The sequence below is a fragment of the Lissotriton helveticus genome, chromosome 11 (assembly GCF_964261635.1).
Source record: "Lissotriton helveticus chromosome 11, aLisHel1.1, whole genome shotgun sequence".
Classification (NCBI taxonomy): domain Eukaryota; kingdom Metazoa; phylum Chordata; class Amphibia; order Caudata; family Salamandridae; genus Lissotriton; species Lissotriton helveticus.
In genome coordinates this window covers 799,644,258-799,666,593 of record NC_136072.1, presented here as the reverse complement: position 1 = coordinate 799,666,593, position 22,336 = coordinate 799,644,258, and the positions used below count along the sequence as shown (strand labels likewise).

Genomic DNA, 22,336 nt, shown 5'->3' with positions numbered 1-22,336 from the left:
TTGTGTCAGCGAAACATGCACGATTTAGATGCGATATTCAAAGAAACCTCAATTCTCCCACCTATTTTGCCATATTGCTTTATCTTATTGTAAGTCGTCTGTCACTGTTTACTCTGCAAATATCTGTGTGCCCTTGCACTATAAAAAAATTGCAAAATAAATAACCGATCACAAATCTCATATACCATGGCACACGGTTTAAAAATCATCCTGACATCAACTTTAGTTTGAAATGTAAAAGAAAATATACAAAGAAGTTTCTAGGTTTCTTAAATCATTCTCTTGATTGCTTCATTTGGTGTTGTGCCTGACTCCTAGGCATCACGGTATTACTTATCCTGTATGCTGACATATCCTTAACTGTAAAAGGCTATGGTGCCTGCTTCTGTCTTGCAGAATGTATCATTGCTAAGGATTGTTGTTAATGTGTGTGTGTTATATAACTTTCGTGTGTGCCTTAGTGTGTCGCAAGGAAAGGGAGGCTTGCGTGTCCCTGGGCATTTTCACAGATGACAGCAAAAACTCCATGGCCATCCTTAAGTAGGAGGCACGTCTATGTATTCGCCATGTGAAACTGACTTTATTCTGGTGTGATTATGCCACGTTATTTGCTGTCAGTCACGCCAAAACTGTTATTCTGAACTATTCCGTTGTTCTGCATTTGCCCGATTTTGCTTTGTATGTCAGCACTACAAGTTTGGAAAGAACACTAATTGTAAATTTGTGATCATAGGTAACTGGTTTATTTGAAAATCAGTGAAGTTGTTTATCATATAGGAACAGGAAAGAATCATGAAAGTGTTGCCTTACAAAAGTATTGTAAGATAGGAGAGCAGTGCCAATGGCACAAACACCAAGAATTGCAGGGTGGGGAAGGCTGCAAAAAGTGAGAAGCAAAAGATGGCACCGTAATGTGGCAATTGAAACAAAAAAGGGGAGGGGGGCATAACATATGTAATGTACCTAACAAATGTAAATGATGCAAAAGTAATATGAAAAAGATTTTTTTTCGTCTGTAAAAGAAGCATAGCAGACTTTGTAGTATTCTCAGTTTGTAAATATGGTCATAATTTCTAGCGGCACAATAGAAGACAAAATGAAAGGTGAGGTGTTTCTAACACACAAAAGGAGATCTGTAAACACTTTATGGACCTAAGCTGTGGAAAATCCGAGATCTTGATTGCTTAGCTCTCTGAAACAAGATGGGCAAAAGCCCAATATTTATCCTTGTCGGTAACCAAGGGGAACGTGAAGTGAAAAAAACACATGCTACCTTAATTTCTGTGATCGAAGAAATGCTCAAGACCGGGAAAACTCACATATAATAATAAACCACGTCTCCGGTTTAGAAAACAAGCAGTGAGGAGGAAAAGGATAAGACTCAATTAGAATGATTTTAGCACTGTGGGCAAAGAAAGTGCCCTACTAAGAATAGATATCCTAAGGCATGAATATAAAACTTGTTGTCCCATAAGTGGAGAGGATAATTCTAATAAAAATACAGTGAGTAACAAATACATGTGCTCAAGTATCCTAACTCCCCCTCTTAACAGTTAAGTTACATGCACCGTGTCCCCTCTGGTGATCTTGTTGTTTCAAGTGAACTCCATATTTGCCTGCTCACACTTAAAAAAGGATTGTGTGTAAGTAGCATTAAAGTAAAAAAATGACGAAGTTCGCTCTAAGAAAGGGCAAGGACTGGAAACCTGGGAAGACAGACAGAATGTTAATTAGTCAATAAAAATACACTAGGAAAGTTGTTTACAAAGATTACGAGAGCGTCTAAAGTAACCACCATCTTGGGAGGGAGGGGCACAGCACAGAAAACTGACCACTTGTTGGGTGAAAATTGCTGCTTTATTGATACAGGTGCACGGTAAAATATTTCCAGGCAAACCACCTTACACAACTAAAACCTTGCTATACAACCTTGCTATACATCCAGTGTACTAGCCCGTTGCCCCACCCCACAGTCCCTCCACCCAACATACCCACCCTGCAGCTAAGTGATTTAACTACATTGCATTCCCACATTTCCAACGTTCAATTCCCCCTACATCCTAGGACTCTATGTATGAACCTGTAAGTAACCAAATGTCCTAAACTGAACTTTGAACTACATGCCTCCCCCCTTCCATTTGGTTCCCGAACTCTTAATGCCAGCCAACTTCTGCCAGCTACTGGCAAACGTTTCATGCCACTGCCACCCAGAACAAGGGGGGAGGGGAGTTGGGAACCAACACCCCTTTTCTGCACCCCACCTCTTCTGTTGCTAGGTGATCTCATTGCCTAATAATCAGAACCTTAGACAACACTTCTCTAATCTCCAATAAGTATAAGTACATGTCCATCCAAGATAGATGTACCCCATCCACCCTGAAAAACTCTGTGGTCTTGAATTTGAAGTCCGAATGACAAAGCTGACCAAAACCGATCTCCCGACAAAAACGTGACATCTCCCTATTCAACTTCCTCTGAGCCCTATCTATCGCCACCTGCATGCAGGCCCCTCTCCAAGAACTCTGCTTAACAAACTCTGTTGATAACACGTAACACCCTTCCCAATGCTCTTTAATCTCCAGCGAGTCCTTTTTCTTATTTCTCAAAAACACAATCCCTTTCTCCTTGACGAGAACATTCTCTTCGAGATGAAGTAACAACACGTCTGGATACCTTTTCCACACCATTATGCCATTCAATGTCTACAATAGGTCCCTCCAAAGCATTCCTCCCTTTCCTTTCCACGTAACCCTGAAAAGGCGATCATTGAAACCCAAATTAGACCCCAAACACCTCTGGCAAGCCTGGATAGCTGCCCACTTGATGAACCAAATGCCCACCACCCAAATATCCACTTCCTCAGCCACTGGGCCTGCTACCGCACCTGGAAAGAAAGAAACAAGCAGTAAGCAATTAACCATGCTGCACCCACCACGTGTCCCTCTCCTCCCAAAGCACGCACAAAGTGCCTGTAGCACTTCCATGACCAGCTGCATGATATCTTCGCGTGCCAAACCAATGTCTTTTGCAGGAACGCTAACAGGCTGGTACTTTTCCCCTACTGTTGTACTGAAAACCATACCCATATCTGCTTCGCAACAAGATGTGCAGCACTCACCCAATACTACTGGACATGGGCCTGGTGAACCCTCTTAGTTTAAGATGACCCTCTTCCCATGCACCCTTTGATTGGTTTTGGAGCAGCTAAGCCATATCTCCTATCTACCTCTTGTCTTATCAATGTCCTTGCACCTGACTCTGCCTGTGCCCATTCTCCCCACCAGTTCTGACATTCTGAAAGCCCCAATAAACATCCACACCATAAGCGTTGAAAATAAGCAAGTCTCTGCCGCATCCCTACACACCTGAGGCAATTGGCGCAACACTTTGCTAAATAGGTTGCAAGACAAAGGCTTTCTAATCCACCCCATCTTGCCCTGCTCTTGTGCCCAGCTCTACAGTATCCTGCGTCCAAACTCACCTGCCGATGGGGGCATTCCCATAACAGTTTTCTTATGAATGCCAGCTCTGCCAACTTCCCAGTAATGGTAACCTTTGAGAAACCCTTGTCTATGAGGTCCAATATATAACGGATCACATCATCCACCCGTAAAGTGCCTTCTTCCCAGACACTAGGAATTCCTTCCATGCCTGAACATTAGCACTCCGCATCGAATCTGTGAGGGACCCTACCACCAGTAGTACAACCTACAGACCACAAGTTCTTCAGTATGGGCCATGGGTCTTTGTCCGCGTCCTTGGCTAATCCACGGAATCTCACCCACTGTGAACGAGACAAAGCATCCGCAATGTCATTGTCCACCTTGGGCACGTGTTGCACCCTGAAGGAGATGTCATAGCGCAAGCGGCCCAATACAAAAACCTGCAGCTGCCTCAGGACCTGCGCATCCCTAGTGGACTGTGTGTTCACTACCTCCACTACCGACATGATGTCAACTCGAAAGAGGACTTTCCTGTGTGCTAGCACTGTGCCTCATAATGTCACTGGTACCACTAAATGGAACAGTTACAAAAGGCTATGCTCCTGCCCCCGTTGCTCCACTGTGTTGGCCGTGGCTCTGCTCACCATCTACACAGCCAATAATGTCTGAAACCCCGACCCCCATGCAGCATCTGAAACAATTTGCACATCCCAGTCCACGTCCTCCCTCCTTGCCAAGGGGATGCCTTTGAAAGAGTGCAGGAAAACACACCACGTTTGCAGGTCCTTCTTGACCCTTGCCGAAAGCCTGACATGGTGATGAGGCAGTGAAAACCCTAATAATTCCCACCCCAACCACCTGCAGAACGTCCTCCCTTCCGATACCACACTGCACGCAAAGTTGAGGTGACCAAACAGGGCCTGAATCTCCCTCACTTTCACCTTATCCCTTTCCAGCATGCCATTAAACAGTGTCAGCATTTTCTCTCTTTTCGCCCACTGGAGTCTGGTCTACATCCGTTTGGAATCAATCTCAATGCCCAAGAACGATAACACTGTTTGCAAACCCACAGACAATTGGAGAACTGGACAAGGAGTTCAGGATCACTCAAGCAGCATCCCTCATCTCCTCCCAAAGCAAAGCACAGCATTCATGACTGTGGGAGCAGTGGCAAATCAGTGGTCACCTTTAGCACTTCATTCAAGAAAGTGGAAGATCTACTTCTGATATCTGGGTTGCTTTACTTTTTTGCTGGGAAACCGAGCATCTGGGCATCTTGGACGCTTCCCCAAACTGAGCCCCTGCCTGCCTTGCGGTCCACCTGCCGCCGCTGTTCAACCCGACGCGGCCGCTGTGTGGGGACTGCATTTCCGAGGAACACCAGCGGCAGGAGCCGCCCACGCCAGCAGCAGCGCCCGGAGGCGCTTTAAAACCCGCGCCATAACCGCGTCGCGGGACGCCCGGACGAAGCCCGGACACAGGGCGGACAGTCTTAGACAGTCCGAGACTGGCCGTGACTGGACTGGCCCCGGACCCTGCCTGTCCTTTTCCCCATGACGATCGGTGCTCTAATTCTGTGAGCTTTACTTTATGGTCACCATTGTGTCCTCTGTATGTTATTTTTTTACTTGGCACTGTTACTTTTGCCCTTTGACACATTTCATTTAACCTCACCTACTGTTTTGGGAGCACGCAGATTTTGTGTGGCTAGCTAAGGGGGAGTTATTATGTCGAAACAAAAAACCCCTTCAGTGCCAAACACTCTGGACAACTATTTAGTTCAGGTCGTTAACAACATTAATAGCAAGCGCAGGATGTAGTTGGGGTTAAGTGTCTCTCCTCCTAATAGCGCGCAGAGCCTTTCACAAGAACCCCTTAATTCTGCACCTCCAACTATGGATATTAGCCCTGTTGCACTGGACATAGCCTCTCTTGCTAGTGATACCATGGTTGAAAATATATCTCCTGTTGTACACCTAGAGAATGATTCTGAGGATGATACAGAAATAATAGCAGATAAGTCCCCATCCCCAGTGGCTGTGCCCGCGCATAGAGTAATGAGAGCGTGTAGAGTTAGTAAGTCTAAGCGGGGTGGTTTACGATCGAGCAGGAAAAAGATAGCTTCTCCCCCCAAAAGAAAAGCCACAAATGAAGGGAATGGGGTTCAAGAGGGAAATATGATGTGGGATGACGAGCTCATTAATAAATTAGTTGGTATGATCGGTTCTAAGATCAGGTCCGCCACCAAACCATTGATAGCCAAAAAAGATAGGCTAACTGCCGAGGTCAACAGATTGGGGGGGCTCCAAAATAAAACAGTGGAGGAGGTGGGCAACATTTCAACACTCATTGCAAATAGAGCTCCCTCAGTAGTAGCCCCCCAGGGAAGCATGGTGGGTGGTGAGATGTCAACTATGCCTCCACCCACTCCCCACCAAGCAAATACTGACGATCAAATGCCTGCTATAGAAAATCTTCTACCCAGACCTATAGCCCCATGCTTTGAGAACGGCCCAGTAGAATTGGTTGTAGAAGCCTCTCCCCTTGTTCTCGTTCTGGCGAATGTACCTCTTTTGAAAGATGGCCAAATAGAAACTGCACCTTCGCTGTTGAGTAAAGCACTACATTGGCTGTCCAGTAATATGCTGATAACCGCAAGGGGCAAACAACAACTTGCTGGGGAAATAACAATGGCAAGAAGGGTGGGCTGGATAGGGACGGGCCCGAAAAAATTTGGAGGCGACTGTGTTGTTTTGACTTTATCAAACTCAGAAGTACTCCCAGAAGTATTGCAAAATATACTCCCTCCCCAACGTACGAGTACTGATATAATTCCGCTTACGCTTGACTTCTTCTATAGCAAGAGGGGTACAAGAGTGAAGTCTAGTGTATTAAGGACTAAGTGGAATCTGGTATCGAATAATGGGAGTAGGGGCACTCAAGTGAGCGAATGGGGGGTTAACTTGGAAAACAGATTTGCTGCTTTGTCCAACTTAAATGAATGTGATTGACTTGGAGGAGGTGTTAATACTATGCTCATAGGACCAAGGGAGCTTGACAGGAGCCTTGTACCCCCATCTAGGGGTTCTGTACTTTCCAATAGCACCCATGTAAACATTGAAAAGAGTGGGGGTTCCAAATATTCCAGGGTCCTTATCAGTGCTCAGCAGCCTTGTGCGGCTGGACCTTGGTAACCACCCTGTGATTTGCACTGGGCCTAGCGTAGATTTCCCATCCTTGGTGACAGTAAGCCCCACGGTTGCTAACCTAGGCTCTGACTCTGGAGATGTGATTGCAGACCAAGATCCTTTAATATTTCAAGACTTGCCATGCCCCTCCGTAGTGGGGGCTAGGCTGTTTATCCTCTCATGGAACCTAGCGGGAATTTCCAATAAGATAGTGTCTCCAGAATGGTGCAAATTTATTGACCAATATGACATTATTTTATTCCAAGAAACCTGGTCATTGATCCCAGTGCATCGAGTTGGGTTCCTTAGCTTTCATGAGTTGGCTACGAAAAATTCCAAAGGGCGCCCATCTGGTGGGCTAATAATTTGGGTTCGTCAGTCATTACATTGTAAAATCAGGCTTAGGAATTCCTCATCAACTGACATCTTGTCTGTAAACATTACATGGCCCAAGGGACAGGAAATGGTCTTTTTTAACATCTATGCAAGGGGGATTGTGGGAGGCCAAACCTCGGAAGTAATTGCTAGCCTAGATCATGATCTTGAGCTGCTTTCAACTTCAGCATCAATAATGGTAGGAGGTGATGTTAATACAACATTCGAACCACTGGGGCAGGAAGACCAATTTTTGGCAACAGAAGAGGACAGTAAGTGGGGCGTGCCTCAATTGGAACTACCAGGGGTTCGAAGATGGTCAGCAGCGGCCATTCAACTTAAAAGCTTATGTCTTTTGAGAGGACTAAGAGCAGCGAATGGTCGCACACCCTCCGATCGTCAGGGAGCGAATACCTCCGACAATGGGAAGTCTTCGAGTAGAATTGATTATTTTCTTGTGGATATCAGGGAATGGCACAGGCTGATTGATATGAGGATAAGCAACAGGCTGGAAAGTGATCATAATCCACTCTGCATAGAATTTTCAGCCTGTGAGGGCTCAAGAGCAATAAGACAGGAGGGTAGAATGGTACCACTGGATATTATAACCTCAAATAATCTGAGGCATATAAAATGGGAGAGAGTGATCGAGAACCTTGAGAGCCTGGAGACCCTTAAAAAGGTGGCTGCTGAGGAAGAAGCGAATATTAACCTATTTAGTAATAATCCTCATTTTCCGATACTTATGTTAGAGGCTCACACAAAATTTTTTATTAAACTCCAAGGGTACTTTATGAAGCCCAAAAAACCTGCTAACGCCAATAAAAACCCTCCCGTAATGGGGTGGTACAACCAGGCCTGTAGATTAGCTCGCAGAAATCTTGGTATCCAACTTAGATCAAGGAATAACCAGGCAGTAAAAGAGGCAAGAGATAAGTACAGGAAGGCCCTGAAAACAGCCAAGAGGCAATGGGATGAGGACTATTGGCGGGATCTAAAGTCTGCTTGTATAGCAAAGGATCAAAAACGTTTCTGGGCCCTTGTCAAGTGGGACAGAGGTGGGAGAGCTGATACCCCTAAAAACAATGTAGCAAAAGACAAATGGATCGATTTTTTTCAAACCCCAATATGCTTGTGATCTGACTGTAGGTGACAACATAATACCTCCAACAGTATTTTATCTCCACCAGCCATTCACGGCAATCAATCAATCAATCAATCATGCCATTTGTATAGCGCACTACTCACCCGGGAGGGTCTCAAGGCGCTTGGGGGGAGGGGTATGCTACTGCTCGAACAGCCAGGTCTTGAGTTGTTTCCTGAAGGCGAGATGGTCCTGGGTCAGCCGAAGATGGATGGGGAGGGAGTTCCAAGTCTTGGCAGCCAGGTAAGAGAAGGATCTTCCTCCGGCGGTGGCTCTTCGGATGCGTGGTACGGCTGCGAGGGCGAGGCTGGTGGACCGTAGCTGGCGGGTGGGCGTGTAGAAGGTCAGGCGGTCGTTGAGGTACTTGGAGCCCAGGTCGTGGAGAGACTTGTGTGCGTGGGTGAGGAGCCGGAACGTGATCCTCTTGTCGACGGGGAGCCAGTGCAGGTTCCTCAGGTGGCTGGAGATGTGGCTGCGTCGGGGGACATCCAGGATGAGTCGGGCGGAGGCGTTCTGGATGCGCTGGAGTCTTTTCTGTAGCTTGGCTGTGGTTCCGGCGTAGAGGGCGTTTCCGTAGTCCAGTCGGCTGGTGACGAGTGCCTGGGTGACAGTCTTCCTGGTCTCGGTCGGCAAAGGAGGTTAACATAGCTTTGGATTGTGTGACCGCTGGTAGGGCTCCAGGCATGGACGGGATACCAGCTGACATATTCTTGAGTGATCGGGCAGTTTGGGGTCAGTATCTTGAATGGCTAGCAAATTCAGTGGCCATGGGGGCACCCATTCCTGACTCGTGGCTGGGTGCGGAAATAATTCCGGTGTATAAAAAGGGGGACAAAGCTCTACCAGGTAACTATAGACCTATCAGTCTTATTGATTCTGTACAAAAAGTGATAGGTCGGTTAGTACAAAATAAATTGCAATCCTGGGTAGAAGAAAATGAAATTTTGTCGCCTTTCCAAGCTGGTTTTCGCCCTTGCACGAGTTCAATTGATCAAGTGTTCTTTTTTTATTGCCCTTTATTGGAGGAATGTGACCCTATCCAAGGGGACCCTCTACGCGGTTTTTGTTGACTTAAAGTCAGCTTTTGACTTAGTCCCCCGTAACAAACTTTGGAGGGTTCTTGCTGATGCTGGGATGAGCCCCGAACTGTTAACGTTGATCGTCCGCTTGCATGAGAACAATTACGCCAGAATTAGGTGGGGGGCTCAGGGTGAGGGGACCGACCCATTCCCTGTCGAGCGAGGTGTTCGGCAGGGGTGCGTCTTGGCACCCACACTGTTTTCTATCTACATCAATGGCATAGTAGACCATCTGAGCCAGTCCCCCACCGATGATCCTGTCTTGGCAGGTGCACGTGTTCCAGTTCTCATGTTTGCGGACGACACATTGATAGTTTCCCGAACTCCAAGTGGGCTGCAGAAGGCAGTCAACGCATTTGGCGAGTTCTGCCGGATGCGCGGCCTTGAATTAAACGCATCTAAAACTAAGTTTATGTGCCTCAACCAGCGAAAAACCTTCAAAGGGAAAATTAATTTTAAAAGAGTACCTCTAGAAGAGGTAGAGGCTTTCACATACCTCGGAATTTTACTTCAGCACAATATGGGATGGAAAAACCATACTGATATGGCAGTTTTGAAACTCCAACAAAATGCAGGCGCAATATTAAACAAATATAAAGCTTCAATGTCAAAATTAATTAGCCCTGCCTTGGAAATTTATAATATGAAAGCAGTGAGTGCCTCCTTGTATGGGTCGGAACTTTGGGGATTCTCAAATCTAAAGCAATTAGCACTGGCAGAGAAGAGGTTTCTGCGCAGTTTAATTGGGGTTCCCCAAAGTACCCCATCCATTCCAATAGCCTACGATCTGGGGAAAAAGAAAATAGAGGATTTGGCACGGCTTCGTCCGTTGTTATATTGGAGGAGGGTAATGACGACCCCTGAACTGTCTCATTATGCTACTGCCCTAGGGGATGTTACTGGGGCAGATTGTTTCCATTGTATTCCCTGGCTGAAGGAACTAAGGGGTTTGTTAGTCAAAATGAATTTAGGCCATTTATGGAATAGCCCCAACGATATAGGGTTTCCTTCAAAGGCATCCTTGAAAAAAATATATTGGGATATGATCTGGTCGCCTGATTATAGCAACGGTTCCATTACTGGGCTGTCTGAACGATTTCTCGATACCAAGCCTTTACCATTTTATGAGCCGTTTTGGGACATTATTGAACGGCCGTTTGATAGGAAATTGTATTTCCAATTTAGAATTGGTACTCTTCCTTTAAATATATTTACTATCAAAAGGTCCCCAACTAAAGGTGACAAATGCCATTATTGCAAAACCATGCTTGAGAATATCTCACATTTTATGTTTGTATGCCCTTTGTATGCAAATCCTCGCCGTAGGTGGCTAAGACCTGCGTGTTTAAATTTGGGTACACGTAGTGGTATGGTGGCGCTAAGAATTCTTGAAACAGACTGCACACCGTGCATTGCTATTGCGGTTGCAAAATTTTTGGGGTGGGCTTGGACTTTACGTGCCCGTGACATCCAGCGTTTCGTTGATGCCTAATGTATTAGTGCCATTGAATTTTGTATGAACAAATTTTATCCGAATGTTAAAATGATCAGTTTTAATTGTTGTTTACAAATTGTTTTAAATTGAATAAGACAGCTTAGTTTAACATGATTTTAATATAAGGATTTTTTAACAAAGTGTAGTATTTATTCATTGTAGGTTGTAAAGTGATGCAATGCTTTTATGACATGCTGTCGAATAAAGCTTGAAAAATTATTATTATATCTGGGTTCTCTGAATAGTCAAGTGACCATTCCACCAACACCCACTCCCAAGACATAGGCTTATGTCTTCTTGCTTGAATTAGACTTCACTATTCAGAAACATGGACTGCTATTCAATTAGTTAACTCTGGGGGTCAAACAAGGCATAAAGCAACTCATAATGGGGGCATGCTTTCACCCTTGCATTTTAAATCATAAGTAGGAAATATATATTTTTTTCATTCACCATTCGCAAACTGTCCTCTGGGAGAGGCACGCTCAATATGTACATATGTACCAATGGAGATGCTATATGTGTCTTAGGTAATAAGCCAGTACAGCTCTTAAAGTCTTTAAATGTTTTGCTTCAATGTGGCAAGTCAACAAGATTGGAATTACCTTTTCTAAAACTAAAATAATTTATCTGTATGATAAATTCTGGTGGGAAGTAAATGGACAGACAACTGAAATCCTACATAAGTATCTTTACTTAGGTACCACATTTAACACCACTGTCTCATGGTGCTCTTATTCAGATAATAGAAAATAAAGATTGTGGCAGTCGCAAGAGAGATCATGAAAATCCCAATAGCAGCTAGGAGGGTTTATTAATGCCTACTTTTTTGAAGGCCATCAGGAACATTTAACCAATATCGAAAGAACCAGATTAATTTTCTCTTCCTCCAAATCAGAAGTTCCTAACCTGGGGTCTGTGACACCTACTAAGAGGGTCTGCAACGCTTTAGAAAATATGTTACATATATAAAAAACCAAAATTCAAAACTGATAACTTTAAACCACTCTGTAAATATGAAGGAAGTTGAAATTGGAGGCTAAAAAGTAAGTTGGTATCCTCAGTCTGATTCAAGGGAGCAGTACAGTACCGTAAATAGAGTCTAGTAAGGACGATTGGTGACCTCAGCTGGAGTACTGGTATGCTTCAACAAAAGGAGAGCATACATTAGTAGCAAAAAAGTCATAGTGACAAGCTAGATTCTAGCATATCCCTTAGGGCTGGGAAAAAGTCAGAACAACGCAGCCTCAGCCACACGTGTTTCAACATAGCAAGCATAACCACACTTGACTTAACCACGTATATGCGTGGTTAAAGCCTATGTGCTGTCTAGTTGCTGGCTGGCTGGCGGAAGCAGGAAGAGAAAGGATCGGCAGAGGAAGCGAGGAGGTGAGGTAAGTGGGGTTTTGGGGGTAATTGTATGGGTTGGGGGGTAGTTTTCAGGGCTGGGAGGGACCCGGGTTAGTTTTTGGGGCTGGGGGATCAGGAGTATTAGGGCTCAGGGCAGGAGATGGGCTGGGGGATAGTTTGTATGGGTTGGAGTAGTTTTGAAAGCTGGTGGGGGTCGGGTAGTTTTCAGGGCTACGGGGTTGGGAGTTTTAGAGCTCAGGGCAGGAGACAGGAAAGGGGCAGTTTTCAGGCAGAGTGGGCAGTTGGGCTGGGGCAGGGTGGTTTGGGGTAGGTTTTAGAGTCTGGGGGATAGTTTGGGGGCTGGAGTCAGAGTCGTTTTTTGGGGCAAGGGGATTGGATTTTAGGGATCAGGATAGGTGTTCAGGGTAGTTTATAGGGCTGGGGCGGCTAGAATACACTGCAGGAAGGCCACATTTTAGGGCTCAGGGCAGAGGGACAGGAGTGTGATCTTTACCACACATGTCCCTTTGCCAATCATGTCTTTACCACAAAACTGCGTTCTAAAGGCATGCGTTGTGAAGATGGGGTTGTGGTTAAGACCAAGTAGTTATAGCATGCGTTGTTGAGGCATTTGTTGTTCCATCTCACCACCCTTAGGGCCTGATTCAGATCTTGGCAGACAAGTTACTCTGTCACAATAGTGACATCCAATGCGATTTATATTTCGCCGGATGGGATATCAGCCATCGCTATGACTGAGTAACCCATCGTCAAAATCTAAATCAGCCCCTTCATATTTTAGAAATAAAACAGAATTTGGAAAAGCTTCACCCTTCCCTTTAAAGATAACATTTTGATTTGTTTTTAATATATAGATATTTTTTCATAATTAAAATATTTTTACATTTGTATATTTGTTCAACATTGACTTGTTTCTGCATTTGTACGTAGGATTGGTTTACATCATAGAAATTGCTTAGGCTGAGGTCCCCGGCTTCCAGTAGTGATTCAGAGGTGGTCCTCTGAATGGCAAACGTTCAGAACTAAATCATTTCACCCTTTTGAAATGAAAACCTTTAGATTAGATCTGACTAATGATGACAGTTGCAAGGCAGTTCCTAGGCAAGCATTACAATATTAAAATTCAAATATAGGTTCACATCATCTCCTTTAGTGTTATGTAGTTATGTTATGAGTTTCTCTGTGAAGAGCTCCCATGAAGGTAAGCTTGTTGTATTTCAATTCTTTAATTTCTACTAACACAAATTATGTGATTTTCTTGGTTAAATGTGGAAAATAGGGATGAAACGATATAGACTGAAATAATAAGAAGACATTTTCCAACAAGACTATATCTCTGTGGGGAAAAAATGGTTGTATCTTTGAACATTTTAGAATTAAGGATATATTTGAAGATAGCTGATTAATATTCCATCATTTTGATATCAAAGAGCTTTCTTTTAATTTACATTTGTCTGTTAGTTTGTGTTAATTGGTCAAATGGGTATGGAAAACATCCCCAAAGTCAAAAGTTTTATTGTTTCAGCTTATTAATATAAGCCATACAATATATAAAACCATCACAGTGTAAAAAGCAGTAATGAGTATTTGATACACCACTTCTATACAATCAATCTCATTGTTGTGTCTTTATAAAAAACAGAACAATTAAAATAAATTTATTTGTAAAATAAGACATCTTGATATACAAATTAACCTTTGTTCCACTTGGTTTTTTTTTTGTCAAACTTTCTGTATCAATTTTATCAAAGGCACAGTATCATACAGACATAGTGCAGATGTCAGAATTCAACAAACTTTACATTGAGAGGCTAATGAAATACAAAGTTGCTATACAATCGTGACTTCCTCAGTACAATAGTCATGGTGAGTTTTCACATATTCAAAACATCAACAGGTTCAGAAGCTATATCAGTGCCTTTTATTACCCCTTCACTCCTCCCACTAACTAGATAAAAGAAAAAAGGAAAACAAAAACGAGGAATAAACCCCAAACAATTGTCCATGAGTGTGTGGAGTAAGATCATACAGTGAGTTCGGTGGTGGGAATGGTGCGGTGGAGCCCCTGCCGCTGGAAGTGGGGCTTTCTGGTGTTCTAGGGGGATCAGATGTGAAAGAGGTGGAGTGCTCTCGTGCAGGAGGTAAGTGGAAGCCCCTCTGATAGAAAGTTGACTAAGGCCCCTACACTGGTATTCAAAATTCTTGTTCTTATCCTGGATGATAACCATTGCGTTATTGAGGGCGCCGCGGCTTTCTTCAAATTTGTCACCAAGCCCATCTTAGCTGCCCTTAAACATAGCCACATAATAGTGGTCGTTCGAGGATTGGAGTAGCAGAGTGTCATCTTGTAAGCCCAATAGAGCAAAGCCTAGTGTAGAGGGGATAGGGTAGACCAGTATTGTTTTAATTTGTGCCAGAATTTCTGCCCAAAAGGGCCAAATGATCGGACAATCCCACCAAATGTGTCGTAATTTGCCGAGTAGCCCACATCCCCTCCAGCACAAATCAGATGTGCCACAAAAGATCTTCTTTAGTTTAGTGGGGTAGGAATACCAATCAAACGGAAGTTTATAATGGGTTTCTCTGAGCCCTAGGGAGTGGTTAAAACTGGGAATATCTTTCCATAGTTTCTAACAATGCGTCTCTGGAATTGTGTCATCAAGGATATTGTTCTTGAAGTGTACATGTCGTGGTGTGGTCGAGGGGAGGGTCTGGAGTAGGTAAGCATAAAGGAAAGAGATAGATCCCTTGATGCCTCTAATTTGCCGAACAAATATTTCAATGGGGGGAGAGCTCTCAGGTCGCAGCTAAATGCATGTCGGGGTGGAGGACCCAGTGTTTCAATTGGGTATAGTGATATTGTTCGGCCTCTGGTAGGTCACAATCACATTGCCAGTGTTCGGAGGTCCGTATGTCCCATCCATGAAAAAGATCGGAGACCGTGAGACAGTGGTCCAACCCAGCAACCTCATTGCTGTGTCTCATACTTTAAGGGTAGTGCGAGTAGGTGTGCTTAAGTGTGAATTGGGAGTCTGTCAGATTTCAGTTTCCATATGACATCCCACACATAGCGGCCAACTATAGCTCTGTCCATATGGAGCCATTGTTTTCCCGATGCCCTCAGCGCCCATTCAGAGATTTCTCGCAGTTGTGCTGCCTTATAGTATAAATGCGAGTCTGGTAGAGCCAGACCTTCTGCCTCTTTTGGTAGTTTCAGTGGCTTATAAGGGAGGCTTGCCCTGCATCCCTGTCATATAAAACGGACCCCCAGGTGATGTAGTTCTGAGAAAAATTCCTGGGGTAACTTATTCGGGATGCCTTGAAAAAGGTATAATAATCACAATAGAACCTTCATTTTGATTGTGTTAATGTGCCCTAGCCAAGAGAGAGTCATTGGCGTTTGAGGTCTGCCTTGAGCTGGCGGGAGAAGGGAGGATAGTTGTGGCATTTAGATCAGAGATCTTAGGGGTGATTTTGATACCCAGGTAAGTGACGTCTTTTTTCACCAACTGAAAAGGGGATGTGGTCGCCAGAGCCTCCATTTCTGGAGGGGGCATGGAAAGATTAGGGAGGAAGGACTTATGTAGGCTTAAACAATAAACTGCCACACCCTAATAATGGGACAGCTCGTGTTGTAATGCCCTCAGTGATGTGGTGGGGGAGGTATATTCCACTTCTTGAAAGTGCATATATTTGCTTCTTAAAAGTGCAGTTTTCTGATGTAAAACCTTCAGCTCTATCCCCAATAATGTTCTCCTAGTGCTCTTGTTTGATGAAAAAACTATTTAACAAGCTCTCAAAAAGGGCAGATCTCGTATTTAACAATGCCCCTCCTGCAGGAATACTACAGAACTTGTATTTGGAGCGGACGTTTAAGACTCAATTTTGGAATTTATATCTCTGAGACCTAAATATTACTTACTTTCGGCCCTCTCACAGCAAAGTGTGCAACCTTAACAGACTTACCTTATAGGTGCCCAAACAAACACCATTTAACATATTTACCCCTACTTGCAGGTCTCTAAAAATTAATCCATCACAATTCCCCCTACAAATAGGTTTCTGATTCATATTTCGAGTGATCGAAGCAATTCTCCTCTTAGGTGGAACTTTCACAATAAGTCAACTAGCCCACCAAACCTGGTCATTCATGAGCGATCAACTGCTTAGCTTTCCATGCGGCGTAAATATAAGATGTCCTTTTTTCTGATGCCCTATTTTTTCCTTTAGGACATTAATGATTTAATATAATATTCAAAAACTACACATTGTGTAAGGGGGCACCATAGGCTGTATGTTATTTCATAGTGTAATATATCCAGTTAATATAATATAAATTATAAATATGTAATACTGGCACAGGCATATGGGTCAATACTCATTATTTGTGTTTCTACTACTTTCTGCGTCTCACTTAATTCACTTTTCGAAGTATTGTTTGTAATGTTTTACATAGATGCTGTTACATGTGATTGCAGTGTTTGTTGGGTTTTTAAAAACATTGTAGCATAATTGAAGTAAAATGAAATTGATATGGATTTATCAGAAAACTGGAACATTCTGATATTTTGTTAAATGGTTCTAGGTGGCTTAACAGGAGGAGTGGGTAGCCTGGTTGTGGTGGCGCTCATGGGGGGATGCTAATGGTGGGTCCTCTTGCTTTGTCCTTGTAGGGCTCTGTATGATTCAGCAGATGGCTGGACCTCATACACCTTTCACAGAAGGGTGGGTAGTATGTCAATGGCTACTTCACTTGTCTGGCAAGGCTGATGGCATTGTGTTCTTTACCAGGCTGAGGTAGATGGGTGCCGGCTGTTGCAAGACTTCTATCACGCAATGGAGAAGGAAATGGGATTCAATGCACAGGTGAAAATGTACACCAGCAAAGGTGAGTTGTTGAGCAGTCACACAAAGAACCAACATAAGGATTGCATTTGCACTTTTCACCTCAGTGGAGTTGCTTCAAAACTAAGCACTAGGGCATTGACTAGAAGTCTTACCTCCATTCTACTGGGACTCATACCTGGGGAGCAGCAGTACTGTAAGCCACATATCTCATTTGGGCACATATTTAGCCTTTTTCCCTTAGTGTGCTTTTCTTGTATTCTAATACAATGTGATCCATTGGGTGAAGGTATTTGTAGTGTGTTGCCTGAGTGAGTTAAGCATTGTAATTTTAACTTCTTCCCAAAGGATATCTTGGGGATGCTTTCAGACACCTTGCCAAACTATTGAATTAAAATCAAGAGATGATGTCTAGAGAAGGGACTAATCAAGGCATTGGGGTGGAGCTCTGTGCCTATGTAGAGAGTCAGTCCACCTGTCATTTTTTCAAATTAATGGGGTGGGTTTTTAAACAGGATGGAGTTTGATACTAGTTCCATGTTCTTTTGTCAGGTCTAATGGTTTCCGGCATCATGCAGCCATTTGGCATTAGTAGTCAGGGTGAAACCAGGATGGCGTACACAGATTGTGACCAGTCTTTTATGGTGGAGTTTAAGCCCAGCACCAAGCTCAGCCCAGAAGAAGGCGTTTACCTTCAGGTAAGCAGGAGTACCCATACCCAGTCTAGAGCAAACCACTATTCTCGGCTGATTACTGTCAAGAGGGCAAGACCACCATCACATCATCTTAGATGGCTACTGATGCCCCTAACCAAGTCAGCCCCATCTGCAAGAATATTGCTGAAACACCAATATGAAAATAACAGACTGGTCTCAACCCCCGTGCCCCCAACCTCATACCCCTACCCCAGTAGTTAACTCGCAACTCAAGACTACTGTGAATAAGATTGAAGTTTAGTCCATTACTGATATTAGCAACTAGGAATATATCATTACACTATCAATAACAGTGTCCGTACATTGTCCAACCACCCCCACCGCACTGCTGACCCAAGAAGAGAAATTCTTCTAACTTAGAGCTCTCCTTCAAAAGCAGTCATGTCCACAACTTGTACATAAGGGCACCTCCAGTTCACTTCAGTAGATCCCGAGGTCCCCAACACACACAAGGGCAACATGAACGCAACCACTCCCACAGCTGTATAAGGTCACTAGGGATAACCCATCACAAACACAGAGGCCTTTGCTAATTCCCCCTGGGCAAGGTAAATACAACTAGCTGTTGTTACTGCCAAAGGACAATCTGCTACCGTGACTAATGCTATCACTGAAAAAAATAAACAGGCTTATTTAGGGCAAGACATCAAGAAAGACCCACACCACTTCTGATCACCTGCTAGACCACAAGCCACAATTTACACTCCACAAGTAAAGTGACTAACAAGTTGCATTGCTTGTTTCTCTCAGAATGTTCCCTTGGTGGGCCTTGGTCACATCTATCTTGACATACATACCTTTATAGCTGCGTCTGATGGTATCTCCTTCCTGTCTCTTTCTCCAACAGTTTGCTTTGTACTACTCTGATCAGGCGGGCCAGCGCAGGGTTCGTGTGCACAACATCAACTTGAACTGCTCCGAGCGTCTGGTGGAGACGTTCCAGCAGAGCCAGGCTGAAGCTCTGCTTTGCTACTTCTCTAAATCAGGTGAGTAATCGTCAGGGATAAGGAGAGTCTTTCAATAACTGACCTCCAACCAATGAGATGTTCTAAGGGAATATTGCAAGATATTCCACACTTCCAATGAGGTGAGAAGATGTCCATGGAGCTGGCTTGTCACTACCACAGTTGTGGAAGGAAAACGTACTGAAAGGGGCGGGCCTCAGGAAGCTAAGCATGGAACACTAGGAAATAGCAAACACAAGGAGATGATGGACGGAGCGCTGAAACTTTTCAGACACTCACCCCAGTCACAGATCTGGGTTGAATCCATCATTGTTCTTTAGCTCATTCCGCCACCCCAGTTCAGATTCATCCATATGCAAATCAGTCTTTACCCTGTTCTTTATGGGAACAGTCCAGCCCGAACTACCAAGCCTGGTCCTCCCTGGACCAGAAACAAGTATCCTGGAACTGGTTTCGGGGTAACACTCCTCATAAGCCAGGCTAGCTTGAATCCAGTGGCAACGTTAGCAAGGGACCCACGTCTGCCAACTTAGGGCGAACAAAGCAAACACAAGGAGATGATGAACAGAGCGCTGAAACCTTTAACCCCTTCGACGCTCATGACGAGCTGGGCTCGTCATGAAGTAGCCTCCTCGCACGCTCATGACGAGCCCAGCTCGTCATGTAACATGCACTTTACGGATTCTCAGCATAGCAGGGGAATATGCTGAGCATCCATGGGGTTAAGGCACTCCCTTTCAGTCACAGATCTGGGTTGAATCCATCATCGTTCAACACTAGGAGATACCCAAAAACTGCAGAGGAGAAGAGGATAGGTGGATAAAAAAGCCGTAGGACAGCACAGGAGAAAACTGATATTCACCACACAAACACAGAGTTAATTGGGCCACCTGGAACTATCCTTGAACTGTTTGGGTGGTGAAGAAATATTACCAGGACCTACCTCCGCTACAAAAGAGGATGTTAGTATATACAACTGGTGCTGTCATATTAGAGAAGGGGAGAAGTCTATCTCTGAGTGACTCAAGTTTGAAGGAGTGTTTCTCCACTGTAGAGTAAAGTGACTTGCAAATCTTTACATACTTTGACATAGTGCACAGTCTGAACGTGCAAGAATCTGAGCCAAAATATACTTTATATCACCAAATCTGCTGCCTGCTTCATGTACCTTCTGTTACACCTTTGCACAAAGCTGCCAGCCCAATCAAATACAAAATAGGAGCCACACCAACAGAAAAATTTTGGCAAAAGCAACGATGAGGCAAGCTATAAGAGTTAGAAAACTTGCGCCATAAAACACAGAGGTCCGAGGCAGAATGTGGGTGGCGTGGAATGTGGATATGCATGGTTGCACATTACTGAAATATATGGGTTACTGGATGCACTGACATGAAAGACGTTTTGTGAGGTAAACTCACAATTTTGCTTTTCTCTGTCCCCCACAGCTTACAGCGCAATCCTGCACACTCCTCTGAAGGAAGTGCGTGATGCCCTGGTGACCCGGATTACTCGGATCCTGGCTTGCTACCGCCAACACTGCGCTACCGCCTGTATGACTGATGGACAGGTACCCTCTCAAAGCCACCCAATATATATATCTTCCGACTTGTGTTAACCATGCTGGCATGTGCATGTATATAACCATCAATTCCTGCTGCTGTGCAGGTGTCCAAATGATCCTGCTAACTGGATTGCCACTGCGCATGTTTGTTCTTTTCCCTTTTAACTGTGCCACTCTGTGCATGTTTGTGGTTGTCCATCAGACCTCATCCCTCGTCTACAAATAACAGTGTGCCATTACCTCAAAACCCTGGGTTGTTATATCAGTGGACAAAAAAGTTTTGTCTGGTCACCTCTTTAATGAAATAGATGTACCCTACCCCACTAATCAAAGGAGTTTAATTATCTCCTCTCCCAAACATGCCCGTTGACCTTTGTTTTCTGGAGAGCACTCCAAGCTAAATTTTCAACTTGGACAGAACATCTATTTTAGCATTGAAGTGCATTTGCTTACTGGTGATAATGATGCATTGTTCCCTACTCTCTCCTCCTAGTCAGGGTTGTATCTTTTTGGAGGGCCTACTGTGATGCCCAGTTTCCTTACACCTCAGTTTTCTGGTTACAAAACATGCAAAAAGATGAGTTGGGTTTTGTTAAATTCAGGTATCAGTGGGGGCACCTTCCTTCATGTTGCTTCCGGAGTTTCTGCAGGTCTTGGACTGTGATAGTATGGAATTTGGCTGACAGCATGCAGTCCTCAATGTGTGTGGATGAAGACCCTCAGGGTATGTGCAGTTGTGCCTGAGGAACTCAAATCAAAAGGAAGGACCCCACGTGGCTTTCCAACAACTGGGGCTGATCACTGCAAGTAGCGAAGAGGGACAGAAGGAGTGGACTGTCTAGCCAGTGGCCTTGCAGATCCATGACCCATTGGGAGCAGTGATACTCTCTGAAATATAAAAAAAAATACCATTGTATTATTACTGTTCCTACAATATGGTTTAGAACTAGTGCCACTCTGAGCTTTAAGCGGGTCATTATCCATGCCTTTAAGACACGTCTGGTCAGGGGAGAAGGATGAGAGAAAGCTGGCATCCTTTAGCTCTTTTGCTGTTCGATTACAACTGAGAATGTTTTTTGTTGACTTTTGAAGCATACCTTACGGGACCAGCCTTCGGTCTTCTCAGCTTTAAAGGTTCTCTTATGTGAACGCTTGCAGGGAGATCCATCAAATTTCTTATACTCGACGTCTTTTCTGCGTAGGCCATGGCCTGGGCTATTTTGAATCAGGTGGTGTTTAGGTTCCAGTCCATTTTCCTTTCCCAGGTTGATTTGGCTTTTCAGAGGGATCTGGAGGTCAGTTTACCCGCGTTTGTTTCTGGCACCTGGTCACACATCAGGTGTGTCCACATTTAACAGACGTGGTTCCATTGTTGAAATCTTCCATAATTGACCATTTCTTCATTCATTTTGCTATGCCAAAAAAAGATGAGAGCAATTGCAAAAGTTACCTGATGGGTCAGGATGAAATTAAATGAAAAAAGAACTTAATTAAGCGCACTGCGGCCAAGCGGCTTCCTGGCGCTGGGGGGTAAGGGGAAGAGGGGGAAGGAGGGGAGGGGGGGAGGGAAGGGTGGGAAAGGGAAAGAGAAAAACGGGTTCGACACTGCAAACAATGGGGCTAACCAGGGAAGGCCTGAAGAAAAAGAAAGGTTTTTAGTGCTTTTCGGAAAGCCGGGTAGGTGGGAATTGATCGGATAGAGAATGGAAGACTATTCCAATACTGGGGGGCCAGCACCGAGAAGCGGGTGCCGCCAATGCGAACTTTACGAAAGCGGGGGACTTGAAGAAGAAGTTGAGAGGACGAACGAAGAGTGCGAGAAGGGATGTAGGGAGTGATCAGAGAAACAATAAACAAAGGGGCAGAGTGGGTGAAGGCCAGAAAAGCTAGGCAAGCTAATTTGAAGGAAGAACGAAGGCGTACAGGGAGCCAGTGGAGGGACTTGAGGACAGGCGTGATGTGGGAGAATTTGGGAAGTTGAAAGATGAGCCGGGCGGCCTGGTTCTGTATGGCCTGAAGCCGGCGCATTTCAAAGCCGGGGATGCCGGAGTAGAGGGCATTCCCGTAATCGAGACGGGAGGTAATGAGGGCCGAGATGATGGATTTGAGGGCATCAGTGGAAAAGAATCGGGATATCTTGCGAATGAGGCGGAG

At 44.5% G+C, this 22,336-nt stretch overlaps 1 protein-coding gene across 4 annotated transcripts in view; it reads left to right on the top strand.

Annotated features, from left to right (window-relative positions):
* LOC144791964 (protein transport protein Sec24C-like) overlaps window positions 1-22,336 on the top strand; it is a 336,072-nt gene that overhangs the window by 251,101 nt on the left and 62,635 nt on the right. For all 4 annotated transcript variants that reach the window (XM_078666821.1, XM_078666819.1, XM_078666820.1 and 1 more), the window contains 4 exons: window positions 16,887-16,983; window positions 17,493-17,638; window positions 18,504-18,642; window positions 20,067-20,188. In XM_078666821.1, coding sequence (XP_078522947.1) covers window positions 16,887-16,983; window positions 17,493-17,638; window positions 18,504-18,642; window positions 20,067-20,188 — 504 coding nt within the window. The remainder of the gene's footprint in view (window positions 1-16,886; window positions 16,984-17,492; window positions 17,639-18,503; window positions 18,643-20,066; window positions 20,189-22,336) is intronic.